At 52.3% G+C, this 23,688-nt stretch overlaps 1 protein-coding gene across 6 annotated transcripts in view; it reads right to left on the reverse strand.

The window, feature by feature from the left end:
* Window positions 1-23,688, reverse strand: part of PCNT (pericentrin) — a 142,007-nt gene that overhangs the window by 83,118 nt on the left and 35,201 nt on the right. For all 6 annotated transcript variants that reach the window (XM_050784313.1, XM_050784318.1, XM_050784315.1 and 3 more), the window contains 10 exons: window positions 16,426-16,506; window positions 15,637-15,892; window positions 15,125-15,180; window positions 12,834-13,008; window positions 12,184-12,320; window positions 10,128-10,239; window positions 8,347-8,569; window positions 7,145-7,226; window positions 5,539-5,713; window positions 3,945-4,162 (listed from right to left, as the gene is read on the reverse strand). In XM_050784313.1, coding sequence (XP_050640270.1) covers window positions 3,945-4,162; window positions 5,539-5,713; window positions 7,145-7,226; window positions 8,347-8,569; window positions 10,128-10,239; window positions 12,184-12,320; window positions 12,834-13,008; window positions 15,125-15,180; window positions 15,637-15,892; window positions 16,426-16,506 — 1,515 coding nt within the window. The remainder of the gene's footprint in view (window positions 1-3,944; window positions 4,163-5,538; window positions 5,714-7,144; window positions 7,227-8,346; window positions 8,570-10,127; window positions 10,240-12,183; window positions 12,321-12,833; window positions 13,009-15,124; window positions 15,181-15,636; window positions 15,893-16,425; window positions 16,507-23,688) is intronic.

Consider the following 23,688-nt stretch of genomic DNA (forward strand, 5'->3'; position numbering starts at 1 on the left):
CATGCACCACCATGCTCACCTAATTTTTGTTTTTTTTTTTTTTTTTTTTTTTTTTTTTTTTTTTTTTTTAGTAAAGACAGGGTTTCCCCATGTTGACCAGGCTGGTCTCAAACTCCTGACCTCGGGTGATCCACCCGCCTCCCAAAGTGCTGGGATTACTGGCCTGAGCCACCGCGCCGGCCAAGAATGTGTATTTTAATCCCTGGAGCAACTATTAAAAATATAATGCAAAGAAAAATAATTTAATAGTCAACAAATACATTAAAATCAATTCTAGAAAATATTCAAATAACCCAAAAACACAAGAAAAAAGGAAAAGCAGAACCGTGACCACCAGATGCGCCTCATAGAAAAAACGAACAGTGAAACAGAAGACCTAAATCAACCACGTCAGTAATTACAATAAACATTAATAGACTCAGCACTGCAACTGAAAGGCAGAGATTATCAGAATGGCTTAAAAACTGCCAACTATGGCCAGGCGCGGTGGCTCACGCCTATAATCCCAGCACTTTGGGAGGCCGAGACAGGCGGATCACAAGGTCAGGAGATCAAGACCAGCCTGGTTAACACAGTGAAACCCCGTCTCTACTAAAAATACAAAGAATTAGCCAGGCATGGTGGCGGGTGCCTGTAATCCCAGCTACTCGGGAGGCTGAGGCAGGAAAATGGCATGAACCTGGGAGGCAAAGCTTGCCGTGAGCCAAGATCGCGTCACTGTACTTCAGCCTGGGCAACAGAGCAAGACTCCATCTCAAAAAAAAAAAAAAATTGCCAACTATATGCTGTCCATATAAAATGCACTTTACTTTGAATAGATTAAAAGTAGGCCAGGTGCAGTGGCTCACATCTGTATCCCAGCACTTTGGGAGGCTGAGGCGGGTGGATCACTTGAGCCCAAGAGCTTGAGACCAGCCTGGGCAACATGGCGAAACCCATCTCTACAAAAAATACAAAAATTAGCTCAGCATGGTGGTGCGTACCTGTACTCCCAGCTACTTGGGAGGCTGAGGTGGGAGGATCCCTTGAGTCTGGGAGGAAGAGGTTGCAGTGAGCCAAGACTGTGCCACTGCACTCCAGCCTGGGCAACAGCCTGTCTCAAAAAAAAATAAAAAATAAAAAATAAAATGAATAAAAAAAGATACATCAGATAAAAATGCACACGAAGGTTAGAACGACTGTATTGACAAAAAATGAGGGTAGATGCGGTGGCTCACGTCTGTAATCCCAACAATTTGGGAGGCTGAGGCGGACAGATCATGAGGTCAGGAGTTCGAGACCAGCCTGGCCGACATAATGAAACTCCGTCTCTATTAAAAATACAAAAATTAGCCGAGTGTGGTGGCACGTGCCTGTAGTCCCAGCTACTCGGGAGGCTGAGGCAGAAGAATCGCTTGAACCCGGGAGGCGGAGGCTGCAGTGAGCCAAGATCGTGCCTCCACATTCCAGCCTGGCGACAGAGTGAGACTGTGTCAAAAGAAAAAAAAAGAAAAAAAAAAACAGGAAGTGGATTTTTTTTAGGAAGACATTACATCATAAATGTGTACATGTGTAACAACAGAGCTTCCACATATTCAAAACAAGAATTAAAATTAACAAGAGAGAAATCCACAGTCCTCTGCCCATAATTGATACAAGGAGGTAAAATGGTGGCCTGCAAAAATCATAAAGATACAAGCATCAAAAAGTCACTTGGGGCCAGGTGCAGTGGCTCACGTCTGTAATGCCAGCACTTTGGGAAGCCAAGGCGGGCAGATCACTTGAGATCACGAGTTTGAGACCAGCCTAGCCAACATGGTGAAACCCCGTCTCTACTAAAACTACAAAAATTAGCGTGGCCGGGTGCGGTGGCTCATGCCTATAATCCCAGCACTTTGGGAGGCGGAGGTGGGTGGATCACAAGGTCAGGAGATCGAGACCATCCTGGATAACATGGTGAAACCCTGTCTCCACTAAAAATACAAAAAAAAATAAAAATAAAAATTAGCCAGGCGTGGTGGCAGGCGCCTGTCGTCCCAGCTACTCGGGAGGCTGATACAGAATGGTGTAAACCCGGGAGGCGGAGCTTGCAGTGAGCCGAGATTGCGCCACTGCACTCCAGCCTGGGCAACAGAGCAAGACTCCATCTCAAAAATAAAAATTAAAATTAAAAAATTAAAAAAATTAGCCGGGCCTGGTGGTGTGCACCTGTAATCCCAGCTACTTGGGAGGCTGAGGCAAGAGAAACGCTTGAACCCGGGAGGCGGAGGTTGCAATGAACTGAGATTGCACCACTGCACTCCAGCCTGGGTGACAGAGCAAGACTTCGTCTGAAAAAAGACAAAAACAAAAACAAAACAAGTCACTTGGGCAAGTCTGTCTTCAGCCAACAGTGCCAGAGAAAGCCACACACTGGTGGCTGCAGGTGCCATCGGCACACGACCATCGGCCCACCTACCACCTGCCCGGCTCCCCACAGGGCTCTACCCTTACCTCTATTTTGCTGGAAGTCCTTACCAACACCTGAGTTTACCAAACCGCAAGGGATCAGACCTGCAGGTCATCATAGCTGCCTATCAAGCTGTCTCTTGATGGAGAATGAAAATCATTCTCGGGGAGACATTCACAGGGAGGAGCAAAGGAGAGGGAGAAACAGGACACAAACAGAAACGTAAACACTGTCACAAGCATGAGCTTGAGTCAGAACACACATGACAAGACACAGTAATTTCGGTTCACTTTAACTCCACTGCTCCAGCATGGAATGGGCCGAGCTGCCCCGGCTGTAACAAGCCCATGGGCCCCGAGCTGCCCTGGCTGTAACAAGCCCATGGGGCCCCGAGCTGCCCTGGCTGTAACAAGCCCATGGGGCCATGTGCAGGCTGCTGTCTTGTCGCTCTACCATCGTTTATGACACGACAGTGACTTCACACTCGCAAAGGGCGAGGAAGAGCATCAGAGGGCGCCTCTTCCATGGGGCAAAACAGCACAGGAAGAGCCTGGGGAACGTGGATGCAATTTAAGATGTGGGGTGAGCATCAGAGGCCACCAACGTGCTTGGCACCCAGGCTCGTGCCTCCTCCCGGAGCCCTCTGAGGACACCTAGACAGTTTCCCTAAGAAATCTTGATTCAGAGGGCCAGGTATGGTGGCTCACACCTGTAATCCCAGCACTGTGGGAGGCCGAGGCAGGTGGATCACTTGAAGTCAGGCGTTTGAGACTAGCCTGGCCAACAAGGTCAAACACTGTCTCTACAAAAAATACAAAAATTGGCCGGGCGCAGTGGCTCAAGCCTGTAATCCCAGCACTTTGGGAGGCCGAGACGGGTGGATCACAAGGTCAGGAGATCGAGACCATCCTGGCTAACCCAGTGAAACCCCGTCTCTACTAAAAAATACAAAAAATTAGCCGGGCGAGGTGGCGGGCGCCTGTAATCCCAGCTACTCGGGAGGCTGAGGCAGGAGAATGGCATAAACCCGGGAGGCGGAGCTTGCAGTGAGCTGAGATCCGGCCACTGCACTCCAGCCTGGGCGACAGAGCGAGACTCCGTCTCAAAAAAAAAAAAAAAAAATTTGGCATACTGGCACATGTTTGTAATCCCAGCTATCAGGGGATCACTTGAAATCAGGAAGCAGAGATTGCAGTGAGCTGAGATCGTGCCACTGCACTCCAACCTGGGCAACAGAATGAGACTCTGCTTCAAAACAAAACAAAAAAAAAGAAATCTTCACTTAGAACTTCAGTTTTGCCCCTGTGCTGACTCTGACGAGATTCTCTCCAACCACCACCCACTACTGGCATTGCCAGGAACAGTTTCAAGAATTTACAGGACTGTTGCCCTTACAAATGTGGCAGGTGCTGGGCTGTCCCCAGGACGCCCCTCCACACACAAGGACACAAGTCTTTCAAGTGGAAGAGGGCAAGGACTCAGGCGGGAGGCGCTGGGCTGTGGAGTCACGACTCACCTTCTCCAAATTCTCCTTCAGACGGGTTTCATGCTGCAACTTCTCGTACAAATTTCTGTTTTCTATTTTTAGGAGTTCAATTTCTTCCTTGAGTTCAGTCTGAAGAAGCGAAAGTTTAACCTTATGCTCAGTTTCCAGACCCAAGACTCTGGCTGCCACCTCTGTGTCGGCCTCCAAGGCCCTGTCCTGCACGCCCTGGAGATGCACCCAGGGAAGCCCTGTGTGGATAAGGAGCAGGGAAGACAGTCAGGCCAGAGCTGGCCCTCGACGGAGCCCACAATCTGCACAGGCAGAACGGCAACCTATAAACGCTTCTGACGGCAGACACTATGGATTTTCAAGCTCTGTGCTGACTCGGTGATGAAAGCAGGCACGGCTCTCTCAAGTCTCCCCTCCCTTTTGGGACACCTCCATGCTGCCCCAGCACAGCCCCGTCCTGAGTCACAGCGATGTCCTGGGCCCACACGACAGCTACACGGCCTGCCCAGGCCGCTCCTTCATGTCAGGTGTGACAAGTGACCCTCCACGAGTTCCTGAGTGAACCTCATGCCTGTGACCAGATGTGGGCACATGTGTGTCACTCAGGGTCTATGAGGCAGCCACAAGGACAGGGCCTTGAGCTCAGGGGCCCGCCAGGGTTCCCGTCCCAGCCCCTCCCCCTGCTGCTCTGTGCCCGGGCACACTACCCCCACCAGCCCATTTCTTCCTCTGCAGAAGAGGAAAAAGGCAGAATGGACTACGTGGTGGCCAGGCACCAGTGGCGCTGACAACCATGCATATCAAGGGGCGGCTGTGGGGACAGCTGTGGTGCAGGACAGACGGGAGTGAGAACCAGATGCAGGCACCACCCCCCAGCTTTGGAGGCCCAGGCTTCTCTCACCTTGGCCACAGCCCAGAGTGGAGTCAGACCACCCACCTCCCAACAGGACCCATGGCCTCAGCCCCTCACCCCCACCATGGACGGCAGCCCCACCATCAGCACAGTCCACGCCAGTGGCCAAGGCTGCCTGCCCCTCCTGGAACCCGTGAGTGGTCAGTGTCCGGCGCCACGGGACCACAACTGTGAGATGACTGAGGTTTCCTCTCCGTCCCCTTCTGACCCCACAGCCCTGTGCCCCGTGCCCTACCTGGACATCCCACCTTCTGACCCCACAGCCCCGTGCCCCGTGCCCTGCCTGGACATCCCACAACCTTAGCCTGACTCGGTGAGTTGGGGGAGCTGGGCCTGCTGGGAGCAGAGCAGGGTCCTGGAAAAGCCTCCCCTGGGGCCAGTGGACACACATTCTCCCTCCAAAGGTGAGTGGTCACCACGTCCATCCAGCAATCCCCATGACCCCCAGGGTGGCCACCCAGGTCAGACCTGCCCTGCTGGGGCGCTGGCCCAGGACCCGCGCTCCTGCCCAGCCAGTGATCCCGCTCTAACATCAAACCCTCATCAGGACACACTCTGTTGAGGTGCCAACCCCAGCAGAAGAGGTCGGAGCACTCAGCTTCTTCATGGAGGACTTGGATCGAACCCAGGCTCCCAGGCTCTCGGAGAACGTCCCCCAGACCCGGGATCTGCCGACACCATGGCAGGGCGGGAGGGGCCCACCTTGGCTGCGCCCTTCGGAGGGCTCCAGACGCCACCCCTGTCCCAATGCTGAAGTCTCCGCACAGCGTCTGTCTGAGACGTGCCCCTCACGCTGGATGCAGAGGGGAGACTCCGGCGCTTCCAACAGGTGCCTGTGGCTTTCTTCTAACTCTGCCTGGAAGCATGGCAGGCTCTCCTACAGAGAAACCACGTGGGACAAGCACATCAGTGAGCCGAGCTACCTCGCTGGCAGCTATAACCCTCAAAGGTGTTTCCCACTATGCACAAAGAAAACTCAAACCTCACCAGGTTCACGAGACCACACGCGGCGCCCTGGTGAACCCTGCCAGCCCACAGGCATGCTCACATGCTCTCCAGCCCACACCTGTCTCTTAGCCAGGCCTCCGGAAGACATACACGAACTGGTGGCACTGACAGGGTGCTCTCCAGGCGGGGAAGAGCCCTGGACTGGGCAGACCTCTCCTCAATGATCTCAGCAGCAAGGTCAGTAGGGCATGTGCCCCTCGCGTCTCTGCTGGTGGCCTCACGTCTCAGGGCTGGGCTCTCTTCTCAAGGCCAGCCTCCTGTGACCACCGCCCACTAACAGCTGTGTCCTCATCACACCCACGCACAGAGGCAGGGGTTGGCTCTCAGGTGATACAGGGACACCTGGTGGGGCTGCCCACCCCACCCCTTCCCAGGTTCTCTCTCCAGGGCAGGGCCTGCTCATGGGAAGGTCCTGGCTGCCTGTTCCAGCTGGGCCCTTGCCCTTCTCTGGCGTTCCCCCCAGAGCCTCTTGTGCAGCGAATTCTGTCTTGGGGTCTGCTTTGCAGGGAACTCAAACTGGCGCACAGCCCGCTGCTACCCTGCCTGGCCACCCTGTGGCCTCCAGCAGGCCTGGGACCCCGCTCCAGTGAGGGCTCCTGGTCGTGCTCTCCAGCAGGCCCAGGGACCCGGCTCCAGAGTGAGGGCTCCTGGCCGCTGGGCCAAGATGCCCGGGTTCCCTTCCACTGGTTCCACCGTGCAACAAGCCATGCAGTGCTGCCCCACATCTCCTCCCTGCCCTCCTGTGTGTCCTCTGGAGCCCGACGCTGGGCTTGCTCATGCTGCACAGCAAGCACTCCGCAGTCACATGTACTGGCGGGCACCACGCTGGCAGCACAGACCCAGAACACTATCATCCCAGAAGTTCTGCTTGGACAGCACTGCCCCACAGAAGTTAAAGGTGACAGAAATGGCAGCATGGAAGCAACTCAAGGAAGAAACATAAAAGCCAGCAGACACTCTGTCTGTACTCAAAGCAAAGACACAATTTCACACCCTTCGAACTGCCACTGTCAAGTCTGACAAACGCAGTCCACTGCAGGGAGGAGGCCCTGCCCAAGCTAGGGCATCCCGGGGCTGAGGGAGGGGCTCCGGCTCCCCCAGCCACCCCCTTTCCTGATCAAACAGTGCACGGTGAGGCCCACTGTGGAGCAGCAGTGAGGTCGGGGCAGCATCCTCAAGCAGCCTTCCTCCCCTGGACAAGGCGGGAGGGATGGAAACACAGGCTCCATAATGTGGAAGACGCCCGGCTGGAAGGTCAAGAGCACAGGACTCTCCCTCTTCTCAGCGTGCGGCCAATTACCTTATGTCGCTCAGGGTTGAGTTCATCAACGTGATCTTTTCTTTCTTTCTCAGGTTTCTCTTCTAAACCCACACAGGACAACCTGAAAGGAAAACATTTTATAAAAACTTTACACACATGTCCCTTTTCCACATGCGCTCCATTTCCTCCCCAGGACCCACTGTTCACAGCAGAAGTGCCTCCTCATGCTTCCAGTCAAGGACGGGCAATGCCCACGTGCAGGGAGCCATGGCAATTGCAAAGCCAGGGACACAGCATAAGGACACGCAGACCTGGAATAGTGTGCCCGCCACTGACTCTCTCTCTCTCTCATGCACACACACACGACACACAGACCTGGAAGAGTGTGTGCCCACCACTGACTCTCTCTCTCTCACACACACACACACACACACACGACACACAGACCTGGATGAGAGTATGCCTATCACTGACACACGTACACCAGGGACACAGCACAGGGACACGCAGACCTGAACAAGAGTGCACCTGTCACTGACTCATACTCTCTCACACACACACACACACACACACACACACACACACACACACACCAGGGACACAGCACACACAGCACAGGGACACGCAGACCTGAACAAGAGTGCGCCTGTCACTGACTCACACTCTCTCACACACATACACACACACACACCAGGGACACAGCACAGGGACATGCAGGCCTGGAGAAGAGTGCGCCCATCACTGACTCACAGATACGCAGGCCTGGAGGAGAGCGCCCCTGCCACTGATACACACGCACACACTGGCCTGGACGAGAGAGCGTCCACCACCAACATATACACACAGGCCTGGACGAGAGTGTGGCCACCACTGACACAAGCACACGCAGGCCTGGAGGAGAGCACGCCTGCCACCAACACACCCACGCACGCTGGCCTGGACAAGAGTGTGCCCACTGACTCGTGCACACGCACGTGCTGGCCTGGATGACAGCGCGTCCCCCACCAACACGTACACACAGGCCTGGACGAGAGTGTGGCCACCAACAGCTCGCACACACACACATGCAGGCCACGCTCAGGTGCCCACGCCTGTGTCATCTTTTGAGTCTGGACCATAAAATGTGTGTGTATAAAAGGCCATTGGTGCCCACTGGCACAAAATCACCAACAAAATGACCCCTGAACTCGGAGCCCGGCCCCCGTGCGGCCAGAACTGAGGCTGGAAGCTGCTTTGCGTACCCAACTTCCACGGGGTCCAGAAGAGCATCTTCACTCGCCCCCTGCAGCCTCTGCTGCAACAGGGTTAGGTCTTCCTGGTAAGTTTTCTCGGCATCCCTTAATTTCTTTTCAAAATAAATCCTCAGTTGCTCCAGTTCGGACTCGTGCTGGGTTTTTTCTCGCTGTTTCAGCTGCTCTAAATCTTCCACATGAGAGGCTCGTGCCAGGAGTTGCTCATGTAGCTCTGCATACACAACGGAGTCAGGCAATCATCTTAAAATGGGACACGCAGAACAAGCCAGGTGAGAGGCAAGAGCCTGGTTACCTGTGGTAACCAGGGGCAGAACTCGGAAAAGGGCCCATCCCAGAACCTGAGCGTGATGAGGGACCCCGGCGGCTTAGACTCGCATATGCCCCTGAACGTGGAGAGCTCTCTGGAAGCGGTGGCAAGAGCCACGGGGCCGGGAGCAAGAGCAGCCCTCGAAGTGGCAGGGATGTGGTGCGCACCGTCAGCAAGGAGACAGCCAATAGTCCTGCGGCCCCAGGAAACTGGATCCAGACCAACCTCAAACCCAGAAGCAGGCTCATCAGGTTGGCACACGACGGCTGACACCTGGATGTGGGCTATGGGGGACCCTGGACAGAAAACCCAGCTGCACCATCCTGGACTTTCTGTAAGCTAACAACTGTGTTGTTTTAGACGACCAAGTTTGTGCTAATTTGTTACACAGCAGCAGAGAAGCACCACGGACCCTAAGAGAACGTGTCCCCATGGCTACTGTGGTCAGAATACAGCCCGCTGCTCTACAGTGGCTGACAGCCAGCGACAGGCACCCCAGAGACGGCAAATAGGGGTTCTCTGCATGGGTCCCAAGAGGCAGGACAGAGACAAGCAGAGGACCAAGCCAGAGCCAGAGCCTGCAGGGACCAGCTGTGCCTGTGGCCCCTTCAGCTTCTCTCTTCTCCAGCCTCCAGTGACAGACAGACCCCCAGGGAAAGGTAAATCGACATGCTCTCGACATGGTCCCGACAGGGTGCAGGGCTGGGAGGTGGAGCCAGGCCTGGTGCCCTGGTGACAGTGGCGGTGTCTCCAGTTCTTTCTCCTCAGTGCTCTTTGTTCCAAATCCCACCACCCACAAGGACAAGTTGGGCCAGAAGGCTCTGTCTGCGCATGAGCACCAGGAGACACGCAGTGGTTCACCCTCCTGTCCTGTGGCCCTGGGCGCCGGTGCCTGAATTGGGCTTGGCCAGCCCCTGCCCTCAAGCACCATCCTCCCCGTGGCACAGAGACCTCTCCGACATGGAACAGCGGGCCTGGGGTCGGGGTCTCCAGAGGCGCTCAGCTATAAGGGGACACCGGGACCAGAGCTGCCTTCACCAAGTGGCCTGGAGAGCCGAGGCCACAGGAGCCTGGCAGCAGGATGTGGGGCACTGCCCTGTGACCCCAGACACCAGGTGAGCCCACTCTTGGACAGCATTCAACCATCCTTCCGAGGCAAACGCTCAGCACCACTGGTGCTTTCCTTAGACCTGAAGGCACCCCGAGAGTGTCAGTCTCGGCCTTGAGGGACGCACAGGTGCACGCCACTGCTGCACTGATCTGCTTAGCATACAGCCAGGGCTGTCTCCCACAGAGCAAACCTCCACCTTCAAACCATGCACCTCAACCTTCAGGATGTCAAGCAGGTAAATCCACTTTTTTGTGTTTGCTGGAATTGTTAAATTCTGGCTTGGGGTTACAACAATGAAAAATGCACAGCTTCAGCTTTGGAGGATCTGAATTTCCCAACACAATTCCTTACCACTCAATTCCTGTCTACTGGTCCTGGCAGAATCAAGCTGGGACCACAAGCGCCTGATCTCTTCTTGTGACTGTGCCTTCAGGTCTTCATACGATGCCTGAAGATTCTCTAACTGGAAAAAGCAAAGCGTCCGGGTGAGACTCTCATGAACTCAAGGCCCCCACCCCAGCAGTGGTTTTATCCCTGCCACGGCGATCCTCAGGGTAAAAGCTCACATCCCAAACCTGTAGCTCAGAGAAAGCCAGCCACAGCAGAGACCGAGAGAGCTCTGTCCATGACAAGTGGGATCAGTCAGTGCTGGCCCCACGAGGCCAGGCACTTTCAGAATCTCAGGAACTTCCAGCTCTGTTTGTCTCAGCCGAGGAGTTGGCACGGCCAGGTTCCATGCCGGCCGCAGCTGTGCGGTTTCATCTTGTGCACCTCCCTGCTTCAGTTTAGGGTCACACATACAGACTGCTGAATGGAATGGAGGGAGTCTTACTAGCCCACAGTACCCAAGACTACCAAATAGGGAGTTTCTCACTTTCAATACTTTCACATTAAGGAAGCAGGTCCCTCTTACACTGACACTAAATTTCTCTGTACGTTCAGCAAGAGTCCAGCCCAGCGCGGCACAGCGTGATGTCCTCCTGGGCAACGCTGCACCTGGGGCTGGCCTGTCCTTCTCGTGGAAACGGCCCCTCCTACCTTTCCCCATCACAGGCATCAGGACCAGAAGATGCTACCAGCCCCCTCTTTCCCATCTGGGAGGGAGAGCCTGGAAGGGCCCAGGGAGAGAATGGGGGTGTAGAGTGAGCCCCGGCCTAGACTCTGCAGAAGAGGAGGGTATGTGGGCACCAGAGGCCCACTGGGAGACACAAGGGGCCCAAGATAGGCCTTTCTAAGACTACAGACCCCAACTACTTCCGTATTCTCAGGTTTGTAAATCTTTCACACACTACGATTAACCCTATCTCTGATTTATGCTTTAATTTCTTCAACTAATTCTTGGGATACTCAGTTTGAGTCTCAGGTTTGTCAGGCATGAGGACCTGGCCACATCGACATTCTGACATGTAGCGTTTCATTAGAGAAGCATCTTGAATACACACAGCAGAAATGTTTGCTAACTTTTCCTAGGAATCTCATGTGTACTGGATTACTGTTAGAGGATGTGGCCTTACACTCCCACCCAGTGTTTGAAATTTGTGTAACTGTCTCAGGGACACCTGTAAAGAATATGCATTTCTAAGTATAAGACTGAACATCATTATTAAATCACTCTCGCAGACTATATGCTTACACTTTTATTCACCACTGACAGTCTTTCTATTTTTTATTTTATTTTATTTATTTATTTATTTTTGAGATGGAGGCTCGCTCTGTCGCTCAGGCTGGAGTGCAGTGGTGCGATCTCAGCTCACTGCAACCTCCACCTCCCAGGTTCAAGCAATTCTCGTGCCTCAGTCTCCCGAGTAGCTGGGATTACAGATGCCCGCCACCACGCCTGGCTAATTTTTGTCTTAAACCCCTGACCTCATAATCTGCCCGCCTTGGCCTCCCAAAGTGCTAGAATTACAGGCGTGAGCCACTGTGCCCAGCCAGTCTCTTTAAATTTAGTACTTAAGTTTTAGCAAATAACATAATATGAAATAGCCCAATTCCAAAATCTGTTAAAACATCCCTAATAGGCCGGGCGCAGTGGCTCAAGCCTGTAATCCCAGCACTTTGGGAGGCCGAGACGGGCGGATCACGAGGTCAAGAGATTGAGACCATCCTGGCTAACACGGTGAAACCCCGTCTCTACTAAAAAAATACAAAAAAAACTAGCTGGGCGAGGTGGCGGGCGCCTGTAGTCCCAGCTACTCGGGAGGCTGAGGCAGGAGAATGGCGTAAACCCGGGAGGCGGAGCTTGCAGTGAGCTGAGATCCAGCCACTGCACTCCAGCCTGGGCGACAGAGCGAGACTCCGTCTCAAAAACAAACAAACAAACAAAAATCCCTAATATACCAAGTAATTAAAATAACGAAGCTGCTACCCACCACCAAGTAATTAAAATAACCAGGCTACTACCCACCTCCAGCTGTTTTTCTTTTTCGCTCTCTTTGAACTTGAACTCCAAGTCTTCTAAACACCGGCAGTGCTCGGACTGCAGGTCTTCACGTAACTTCTCAATGGCTGCTTGATGTTGACTCTCCAGGTTCCTAAGGGCCGCTAGAAAGGTAAAGCAACGCCACTTGGTTTACAAGACATCACTCTCCTCAACGGCGACCTCAGTGACAATAATGGCACATGCAGAGCGCTGCCACCCAGAGCCCCATCCTGGGCACCCCCACCTCCCCCGGGCCCCTCATTTGAGCCTCACATGCCTGATAGCGCAAGGGGACATCGCCTACCCATGCCACCCACCAGGAGGGTCACATTGGAACACACAACCCTGGAGTTTCAAAAATGAACAAGCACAACGCTGCTGCTTTGATAATAATTTAGCAACTGAACATGCCAAGAAAAATCTCTGAAACAAAGATCGGGAAGGTTTAAGGACCCTGAGAGACCTGTGACCCCTGACGGCCACCAGCATGTCACACGTGCACGGAGCCATCCAGCATTTAGAAGCAAGGCAGGAAACATGTGCGCAATGACACATGGTGACATGAACGACATTCCTTCCAGCACTACCCAGGAAAACTCAGTCCCACTCCAAACTTTCTCATTCTCATTACTCACATTCAGCCTGGTTTTTGTCTTGAAAAATCTTCTCCAACTCAGCTCTCTGTTCTGCCAATTCTTTCTGAAACTGGTTTTGTAAATCCTCCATTTCTGACTGATGCTTTGCAGACAATTCTTTGCGTAGATTTTCTAAACATAAATCTTTTTCAGATTCCCAGTCTTCCTTCAGGGTCTAAATTAAAAGAAAAAAAAATTAAAGTCAATAGTTGATTATCTGTGCTAAAGAAATTTAAATCACACAGTCAAAACCTATGAGCAGGCCAGGTAAAGTGGCTCATGTCTGTAATCCCAGCACTCTGAGAGGCTGAGGCCGGCAGATTGCCTGAGCCCAGGAGTTAGGATTAGAGACCAGCCTGGGCAACATAGTGAGACCCCATCTCTACAAAAAAAATACAAAAATTAGTGGGGTGTGGTGGCATGCGCCTATATTCCCAGCTACTCGGGAGGCTGCTGAGGCAGGAGATCAAATGAGCCCAGGAGGTCCAGGCTGCAGTGAGCTGTGATTGTGCCACTGCACTCCAGCCTGGGAGGCAGAACGAGACCCTGTCTCAAAAAAAAAAAAAAAAAGAACTGGCAGTCATGGCCCCCAACTAAGCTGCCCTGACAGGCCTGACACCCAGTCTCTCGCCTGAATGCTGGCAGGACAGAAAAGCAGAAGCATCCAGGAGGCAAGCAGTTGAGGAAAAGGGAGCGAGGATCACCTACCCCGAAACAGACCAGCCTCTGCACAGGGACCAACCACCCCAAAACAGACCAGCCTCTGAACACAAGGACCACCCACCCTGAAACAGACCAGCCTCTGAACACAAGGACCACCCACCCTGAAACAGACCAGCCTCTGCACACAAGGACCACCCACCCTGAAACAGACCAGCCTCTGAACACAGCGAGGACCACCCACCCTGAAACAGACCAGCCTCTGCACACAAGGACCACCCACTCCGAAACAGACCAGCCTCTGCACACAAGGACCACCCACCCCGAAACAGACCAGCCTCTGCACACAAGGACCAACCACCCCAAAACAGACCAGCCTCTGAACACAAGGACCACCCACTCCGAAACAGACCAGCCTCTGAACACAAGGACCACCCACCCTGAAACAGACCAGCCTCTGAACACAAGGACCACCCACCCCGAAACAGACCAGCCTCTGCACAGGGACCAACCACCCCGAAACAGACCAGCCTCTGCACAGGGACCACCCACCCTGAAACAGACCAGCCTCTGCACAGGGACCACCCACCCCGAAACAGACCAGCCTCTGAACACAAGGACCACCCACCCCGAAATAGACCAGCCTCTGAACACAAGGACCACCCATCCCGAAACAGACCAGCCTCTGCACAGGGACCAACCACCCCAAAATAGACCAGCCTCTGAACACAAGGACCACCCACCCTGAAACAGACCAGCCTCTGAACACAGTGAGGACCACCCACTCTGAAACAGACCAGCCTCTGAACACAAGGACCACCCACCCCGAAACAGACCAGCCTCTGCACAGGGACCAACCACCCCGAAACAGACCAGCCTCTGAACACAAGGCCTAATCCACACGGTCACCCTCAACGTGTTAGAAATACATCTCCCTACAAGATCCAGGGGCCAATGGCAACTTTGCTGACCTCCACCCAAGGGCTGGGCTCTGTCTCAAGTGCTCTGAGAAATGAGTCTCACTGCCTGGGTCAGAGGGGCAGGTGACCGGGACACAACTCCAAGCCTGGACTGACATCCACCTTCTGCCAAGGGCCTGAGAGCTGCCCGGATGCCTGGCTCAAGAGGGGCCTCCACACTCAGCACTGCTGACAGTTCAGCCCTCTAGCAGAGGGCCTGGCAATGACGGGGCACTGCTACCTGTGGTCCCCAGTGGTCCCCAGTGAGGCCACCCACAGCAGGTGCAACCCACCCCACCCAAAACACCTCCCTGTGTGGTATTCTCCCCAGCACCCCAGCACCCACACCCTACGCACCGCAGGGAACTGCCACAGCCACGAGGGCAGAAGCTGTGTCCCAGAACACAGCTCAGGGGCAGGCCACAGGGGCCACTCAGAAGCCAGCACAGAAGGGCAGATCAGTGCCTTTATGTTCTACAAGTCAATGTGAAACAACAAGTTTTCTGACAAACGATATAAACAAAGACTGCAATACACTTTCAACCAGCATATTCTAATCAAGCCTCGACTGGCTTCTGTCTGAATCAAGACGAGGAGCGTTCTCGTGGGAGCTGGGGAGAAAGGAAAAACAACATACACAGAGGCGTGCGTTTTAGAATCAGTCCTGGGTACCTTTTCGATCTGGGCGTTTTTCTCCATTTCTGATTGTAACTTCTCCTTCAGCTCGGCTGTAAGAAAAACAAAAAGCAGCTCAGGCCACTCCATCCCAACCTTTTCAGTGACCCAACCGCCCAGGAAACGACCAGGCTCTGGCACCCACTGGACACGTGCCAGTGTTCACGGGCTAGCAGGATGCGTCTGTGACGATGCCTGGCTTTAATAATAAACTGAGGACACCGTGGCTTCCAGACACACAGGACGACCTAAGACAGGAGGTGAAGGCCAGCCCTGGGTCCCACCTACCACAGACCACCTGGAAACCCGCTCTAATAACCTCCTGGCCACGAAAACCCAAGGCCCCCTTTGTTCACCCCCTCATGGTGCCAGATGCCAGGCAAGGTGATGAGAACAGAGATGGGGAGACAGTGCTAGGGTGCCCCCGCTCCCAACCCCAAGAGGGAAGAGGCACTAGAATGCCCACGCCAAGCCCACACGTCACCCACACCCGCCCAGCCATGCAGTACCTGCTTCCTGTCCACACCTGAGCACCACCTCCTCCTTCTCCCGTGCGTGCTGCTCCCTGAGGAGCTCCAGCTCGTGCTGCTGCCTGCTCTGCAGCAGGGCCAGCTCCTGGGCACGCCGGCTGTTGAGCATCTCCCGCAGCTCCGTCAGCGCCGTCTCCTTCTCCTTCTGGAGGTTGGCCTGGGTCAGCTCCAGCTGCGCCGTGTGCATGTTGCTCAGACTCAGACGCAGCGCCTCCAGTTCAAGGCCATGCACAGCCTGCGGGGAGAGAAGGCCTCTGTAAGGCCCATGGTCAGAACCAGGGCGCATCAGGGAGACACAGAAGCATGAATGAGAATGAGTCAGGAGGACACAGAAAGGGCAACAGCAGACATCCCCTGGGGGTGGGGGCAGGACACAGAGGCCCGGATGCCACCAAGACGCCACCCAGCTCCTCTGCCAGTGACCCCACAGCCCATCACCGCCCTGAGCACCGGCACCCCGAATTCCCTCGCTGTATGACGGTACCGTGTGCACCCGGAGGGGGCTCCGCAGCTGATAGGGAGAGTGAACAGCCCTGAGGTCAGTGTGTCACTCACGTGGCCTGCACCTGACCAGGCCCCCTGACCCCTGGCATCCACCTGTGTCTCCTCCACCCGCCCTGCTGATGGCCCCCCACACAGAACGTGGAAACAGACAAGGCAGAGAGAGGAGATGGCAGCGTCCGCCCCCCCCCCCACCTGGATGCCCACTGTGCCCTGTGGGGATAACACAGACCATACTGCAAGCCTGTGCGGGCCCTGCCAGGTCACCTGACTCTGCTGCAGGCCAGCCTCCTCTTCACGGCTGCTCTGCAGGTCAGCAATGGCAAGTTCACATTCTTGTTTACACTCCTGGGGAAGAAAGGCAAAGAATGTGGTCCAGCATTCACATGAGAAAACAGTCACTAAGAAGCCACCGTGATGTGCCCGAGAGCGAACAACGCACGCCCTCACAAAATCCCATTCACAGCTGTTCACAGCAGCATCACTCGCAATGGCCAGAAGGTGGAAGCAACCCGAATGCCTACTGAGGGACGAACGGCTGAACAAAACGTGGGCTGCCATTCAGCCACAAGAAGGAATGAAGGCCCCAGCTCAGGCTGCAACACAGGAGCCCTGAGGACGTGAGGCTGAGTGACAGAGCACACAGGGAAGGCCGCATGACGTTCCATTTACATCAAGTGTTCAGGATCCGCAAATGCGTAGACATGGGAGTGGCCTGAGGCTGCGAGGAGCTGAGGGAGGACAGTGGGGGTGGCTGCCACGAGCACTGGGCTTCCTTCTGGGCCACGACCATGTCTGGAACCACTGGAGGTGGGGCTCACACAGTGAATGTACTGCTGCCACGAGCACTGGGCTTCCTTCTGGGGCCGTGACAACGTCTGGAACCGCTGGAGGTGGTGCTCACACAGTGAATGTACTGAATGCCACCGAGGTCTGTACTTTAAAATGGTGAATTTTATGTTTGCTAATTATATCTCATTTTTTAAAAAATGATGGAAAAACACTGAACCTGCTTAAATGACTTAGTGTAAAGTCAAAGTCCCAAAAACAGGCCAGGCACGGTGGCTCACACCTGAAATCCCAGCACTTTGGGAGGTCGAGGCAAGCGGATCACCTGAGGTAGGAGTTCGAGACCAGGCTGGCCAACATGATGAAACCCCATCTATACTAAAAATACAAAAATTAGCCAGGCGTGGTGGTAGGCGCCTGTAGTCCCAGCTACTCGGGAGGCTGAGGCAGGAGGATCCCTTGAACCTGGAAGGCGGAGGTTGCAGTGAGCTGAGATCATGCCACTGCACTCCAGCCTGGGCAACAGAGCAAGACTCCATCTCAAAAATATAAATAAATAAAATAAAGTCCCAGAAACAGAAGCTGTGAGCTCTCCCCACACCACAGCAGTACTACCATGGGAGGAACGCACAACCTGCTCTCAGGAAAAGGGGGAAATGACACTTGAAGAGAGAAAATGTGCGTAAAATGCCTGGATAAAACAGGTACCAATGAAAGGTAAACCCATCTAGAAACACAAACTTTAAAGATCCTTGTACGGCCACTAAATCAGCAAAAGTTGGTAAAAATGTTACGAATTCTCAATGCCATCATGGTCACAGGAAACAAATGCACCCAAACACTACCAATGTCAGAATCAGTTGCCTCAACTTTTTTCTCAGCAGCTGTTCTGGCAACACAGGTCGAGCCACAGAAAGCCTTTCCCTGTCTCAACCTTCTCACCTCTGGAAACCTTTTCAGCAGCAATAACCCAAAGGGAAGAGAGAAGCTGCAGGTGGCTCCTTGGCACGGATCCTGAGCCCACCGTCCACGTGGCCCTCCCTGCAGGCTCCCGGCCCTCGACTGGCACCTGGGATGTCTCCCCTGCCTGTGGAAGCGACCGTTGTCTGGCTTCCTCCCCATCAGCCAGGCGCCTCTCTGGGCTCCAGGTGACCCACCTGCTCACAGAGTACTTCAGACTAAAAAATGACACAAACTAAATTTTTCTGCCCCAGCTGGGGAACTGGCTAGGGGTGGAGAGATAGAGGTTTGACACAGTTGTGAAGGCTAGAAAGGCCCCCAGACGAACTAAACAGAGAAGGTGGCATGGTGGGCTCCACAGGGGCTGCCTGCACAGGGACTCGTCCCCAGGGCAGGCATCACATGAGTGCAGCAACATCTCCCTTCAATGTCAGGAGCTCAGGCTGGGCGTGATGGCTCACACCTTTCCAGCACTTTGGGAGGCCGAGGTGGGTGGATCACAAGGTCAGATCGAGACCATCCTGGCTAACATGGTGAAACCCCCTCTCTACTAAAAATACAAAAAAATTAGCTGGGTGTGGTGGCGGGTGCCTGTAGTTTCAGCTACTCAGGAGGTTGATGCAGGAGAATGGTGTGAAACCGGGAGGCGGACCTGGTGGAGCCTGCAGTGAGCCGAGATCACACCACTGCACTCCAGCCTGGGCGACAGAGTAAGACTCAGTCTCAAAAAAAAAAAGTTGGAAAGAGCATAAATAGACAATCTAAGCTCACATCTCAAGGAAGCAGAGAAACAAGAGCAAACCAAACCCAAACCCAACAGAAGAAAACAAATAATCAGGATCAGAGCAGAATGAAATGAGATACGAAAAACACAAAAGATAGCCGGGTGCAGTGGCTCGCACCTATAACCCCAGCACTTCGGGAGGCTGAGGCAGGCAGATTACCTGAGGTTGGGAGTTCAAGACCATCCTGACCAACATAGAGAAACCCCGTCTCTACTAAAAATACAAAATTAGCCGGGCGTCGTGGCGCATGACTGTAATCCCAGCTACTCAGGAGGATGAGGCAGGAAAATCACTTGAACTTGGGAGGCGGAGGTTGCAGTGAGCCGAGACCGCGCCATTGCACTCCAGCCTGGGCAACAAGAGTGAAACTCCATCTTAAAAAGATAATGGAACAAAAAGCTGGTCCTTTGAAAAGATAAACAAAACCGATAGATCACTAGTGAGATTAACCAGGAAAGGAAGAGAGAAGATCCAAATAAGCTCAACTAGAAACTAAATGGGAGACATTACAACCAATACCACAGAAATACCAAAGATCATTCAAGGCTACTATGAACACCTTCACGTGCACAAACTAGAAAACCTGGAGGCAATGGATAAATTCCTGGAAATATACATCCCTTTGAGATTAGACCAGGAAGAAACAGAAACTCTAAACAGACCAGTAACAAGTAGCAAGACTGAAACAGTAATTTGAAAACTGCCAACAAAAAATGTCCAGGACCTGAGGGATTCACAGCTGAATTCTATCAGACATTCAAAGAAGATTGGTACTAATCCTACTGAAACTATTTCAAAAGATAGAGAAAGAAAGAATCCTTCCCAAATCATTCCATGAAGTCAGTATCACCCTAATACCAAAACCAGGAAAGGACGTAACAAAAAAAGAAAACACAGACCAATATCCCTGATGAACACAGATGCAAAAATCTTCAACAAAATACTAGCTAACCGAATCCAACAACATACCAAAAAGATAATACAGCTGGGTTTCATACCAGGGATGCAGGGTTTAACACACACAAGTCAACAAATGTGATACACCACATAAACAGCATTAAAAAGAAAAATCATGTGATCATCTCGATAAGACGCAGAAGCATTCGACAAAATCCAGGATCGCTTTATGATTAAAACCCTCAGCATAATCGGCATAGAAGGGACACTGTCATTCATGACAAACCCACAGCCAACATTATACCGAAAAGGGAGAAGCTGAAGGCATTTTAGAACTGGAAAAAGACAAGGATGCTCACTTTCACCACTGCTCTGGAGTCTCAGCCACAGAAATTAGACAAGAGAAGAAACAGAGGGCATCCACGTTGGTAAAGAGGAAAAACAGTCACCGTCTGCCGATGATAGGATGGTTTACCTAGAAAACCCTGGAGACTCATCCAAAAAGCTCCTACATCTGATAAATGAATTCAGTACAGTTTCAGGATGCAAAATCAACGTACACAAATCAGCAGCACTGCTGTACTCCAAAAGGGACCAAGCTGAGAACCAAATGAAGAACGCAACACCTTTTACCACAGCTGCAAAAAATAAAATAAAATACTTAGGAATATACCCAACCAAGGAGGAGAAAAACCTCTACAAGGGAAACCACAAAACACTGCTGAAAGAAATCACTGGCCGGGCGCGGTGGCTCACACCTGTAATTCCAGCACTTTGGGAGGCTGAGGCGGGCAGATCACAAGGTCAAGAGATTGAGACCATCCTGGCCAACACAGTGAAACCCCATCTCTACTAAAAATAAAAAAATTGGTTGGGCATGGTGGTGCGTGTCTGTATTCCCAGCTACTCTGGAGGCTGAGGAAGGAGAATCACTTGAACCCGGAAGGCGGAGGTTGCAGTGAGCCGAGATCGTGCCATTGCACTCCAGCCTGGGTGATAAGAGCGAACCTCCATCTCAAAAAAGAAGAAAGAATTGATGACACAAACAAATAAAAAACACATCCAGGCTGGCGTGGATGCAGTGAAAATGGAAAACTTTTACACTGCTGGTGGGAATGTAAACTAGTACAACCACTATAAAAAACAGTATGGAGGCCAGGCACAGTGGCTCACGCCTGTAATCACAGTATGTTGGGAGGCCGAGGTGGGCGGACCACCTGAGGTCAGGAGTTCGAGACCAGCCTGGCCAACATGGTGAAACCCTATCTCTACTAAAAATACAAAAATTAGCCAGACACAGAGGTGCACGCCTATAATCCCAGCTACTTAGAAGGCTGAGGCAGGAGAATCACTTAAGCCTAGAAGGCAGAGGTTGCAGTGATCCAAGATTGCACCATTGCACTCCAGCCTGGCCAACAAGGCAAAACCCCATCTCTACTAAAAATTAAAAAATCAGTCGGGCATGGTGGTGCATGCCAGTAATCCCAGCTCCTCAGGAGGCTGAGGCATGAGAATCACTTGAACCTGGGAGGCAGAGGTTGCAATGAGCTGAATTCCCACCACCACACACCAGCCTGGGCAACAGAGTGAGACTCCATCTCAAAAAAAATCAAAAAGCATCTAAAGCGGGAGCATCACTTGAGGCCAGAAGTTTGAGACCAGCCTGGTGAAGGTAAAGAGACTCCATCTCTACAAAGTATTTAAAATTGGCTAAGCATGGTGGCGCGCGCCTGTCTTCCCAGCTCCTCAGGAGGCTGAGTGGAAAGACTGCTGGAGCCCAGGGGTCGAGGCTGCCATAGCCATCACTGCGCCACTGTACTGCACATGGGCAACAGGGTAAGACCCTGTCTCAAAATGAAAAAACACAACAAAACATGTCCAGGAGGCCAGGTGTGGAGGCTCATACCTACAACCCCAGCAGTTTGGGAGGCCGAGGCAGGAGGATGGCTTGAGACCAGGAGTGAGAGCCCATCTCTACAAAAAAATTTAAAAATATTCTCTGCCTTACTAGATGTGAGAAAAATAAAATAAAAAATAAAATTAAAACTAAAACATGTCTAGGGAAAGGGATATTTTTGGAAGACTGATCAGATGAAAATGTGGCACTCAACCTGAAGGGACTCCCACGAGCCAGAACACAGACTTCCCACAAAAGTAACACAAACACCGCACTAAAAAGGACCATACAATGTGCTACTCCAAGCGGAATAACGGGCATATGGAAAACAGAAAACATTCAAGGAACCAAAAAAAGATCCTGAGAAGTGGCACCCACGGCAGGCCCAAAATAATAAAAGTGATCCAAATCAACCCAAGCAATACACTCCATTCAAAGCGGACGGGCTGGTAAGGCGCAGTGACTCACGCCTGTAACCCCAGCACTTTGGGAGGCCAAGGCAGGCAGATCTCTTGAGGTCAGGAGTTCAAGACCAACCTGGCCAATATGGGGAAACCCCATCTCTACTAAAAATACAAAAATTAGCCAGCTGTGGTGGCACACGTCTGTAATTCCAGCTACTCAAGAGGCTGAGGCATGAGAATTGCTTGAACCTGGGAGGCAGAGGTTGCACGGAGCTGAGATGGTGCCACTGCACTCTAGCCTGGGCAACAGAGCGATACTTTGTCTCAAGAGTTCGACCAGCCTGGCCAACATGGCAAAACCCCATCTCTACTTAAAAAAATAAAAAAATTAGCCCGGCATGGTGGCGAGCACCTGCAATCCCAGCTACCTGAGAGGCTGAGGCAGGAGAATCGCTTGAACCTGGGAGGTGAAGGTTGCAGTGAGCCGAGATCACGCCATTGCACTTCAGTCTGGGCAACAGAGCAAGACTCCATCTCAAAAAAAAACAAAGTAGATAGGCTGACTGCACCTCTAAATACCAGGCCAAAGTAGAGACCAATTCACTCACAAAAAAAGACGTAGTTAAAATAGTTTGAAAATCTCTCTAGGAAACAAGAAATTATGCAGAATGACACAACCAATTTTAAAGAATCCAAACAGAACTAAAAACAGCAAGAACAAAATTAACAATTCCGGACACATTTAACAGCAAATTATATACAGATGAACACAGGTTTGGAAAATTGGGAGATAACCCAGATAAAACTATCCAGCCTACAGCCAAGAGCAAAAAGAAGGCAAGCACAAAAGTGTGTTGAGCTATACATATGTGATATGGCTGGGCTGTGTCCCCACCCAAATCTCATCTTGACTTGCTGCTCTCACAATTCCCACGTATCATGGGAGGGATCCAGTGGGAGGTAACTGAATCATGGGGGCAGGTCTTTCCCATGCTAGTCTCCTGAGAGTGAGTAAGTCTCACTAGATCTGATGGTTTTATAAAGAGGAGTTCCTCTGCACAAGTTCTCTCTCTTTGCTTTCCTCCATCCACCTAAGATGTGACTTGGTCCTCCTTGCCTTCCACCATGATTGTGAGGCCGTCCCAGCCACGTGGAACTGTGAGTCCATTAAACTTCTCTTCCTTCATAAATTACCCAGTCTTGGGTATGCCTTTATTAGCAGCACGAGAACAGACAAATACAGTATGCAAGAGAAGTCTAAACACTTAATGGAGAGAAAGAACAGGTAGAAGGTACGCATGGAGATACCGGTTAGGATTTGAGAAGCAACAGATGAGAGAAGCATCATCCACACGTTGAATAAAACCCTAGATCCCAAGTAGAATTAATGACATCATAAAAAGCCACACCTAGTGTGATAGTTAACATTGTCAACTCGACTGGATTGAAGGATACAAAATATTGTCCTTTGGTGTGTCTGTGAGCATGTTGCAAAAGAAGATTAACATTTCAGTCAATGGACTGGGAAAGGCAGATCCACCCTCAATCTGGGTTGCCGCCATCTAATCAGCTGCCAGTGTGGCCAAAATAAAACCAGGCAGAAGAGCGTGGAAGGACTAGACTAGACTGGTTAGCCCTCTGGCCTCCATCTTTCTCCTGTGCTGGATGCTTCCTGCCCTCAAACATCAGACTCCAAGTTCTTCAGCTTTCCGACTCAGACTGGCTTCCTTGCTCCTCAGCCTGCAGATGGCCCACTGTGGGGCCTCACCTTGTGATCATGTGACTCGATGCTCCTTAA

The sequence above is a fragment of the Macaca thibetana genome, chromosome 3 (genome assembly GCF_024542745.1).
Source record: "Macaca thibetana thibetana isolate TM-01 chromosome 3, ASM2454274v1, whole genome shotgun sequence".
NCBI lineage: Eukaryota > Metazoa > Chordata > Mammalia > Primates > Cercopithecidae > Macaca > Macaca thibetana.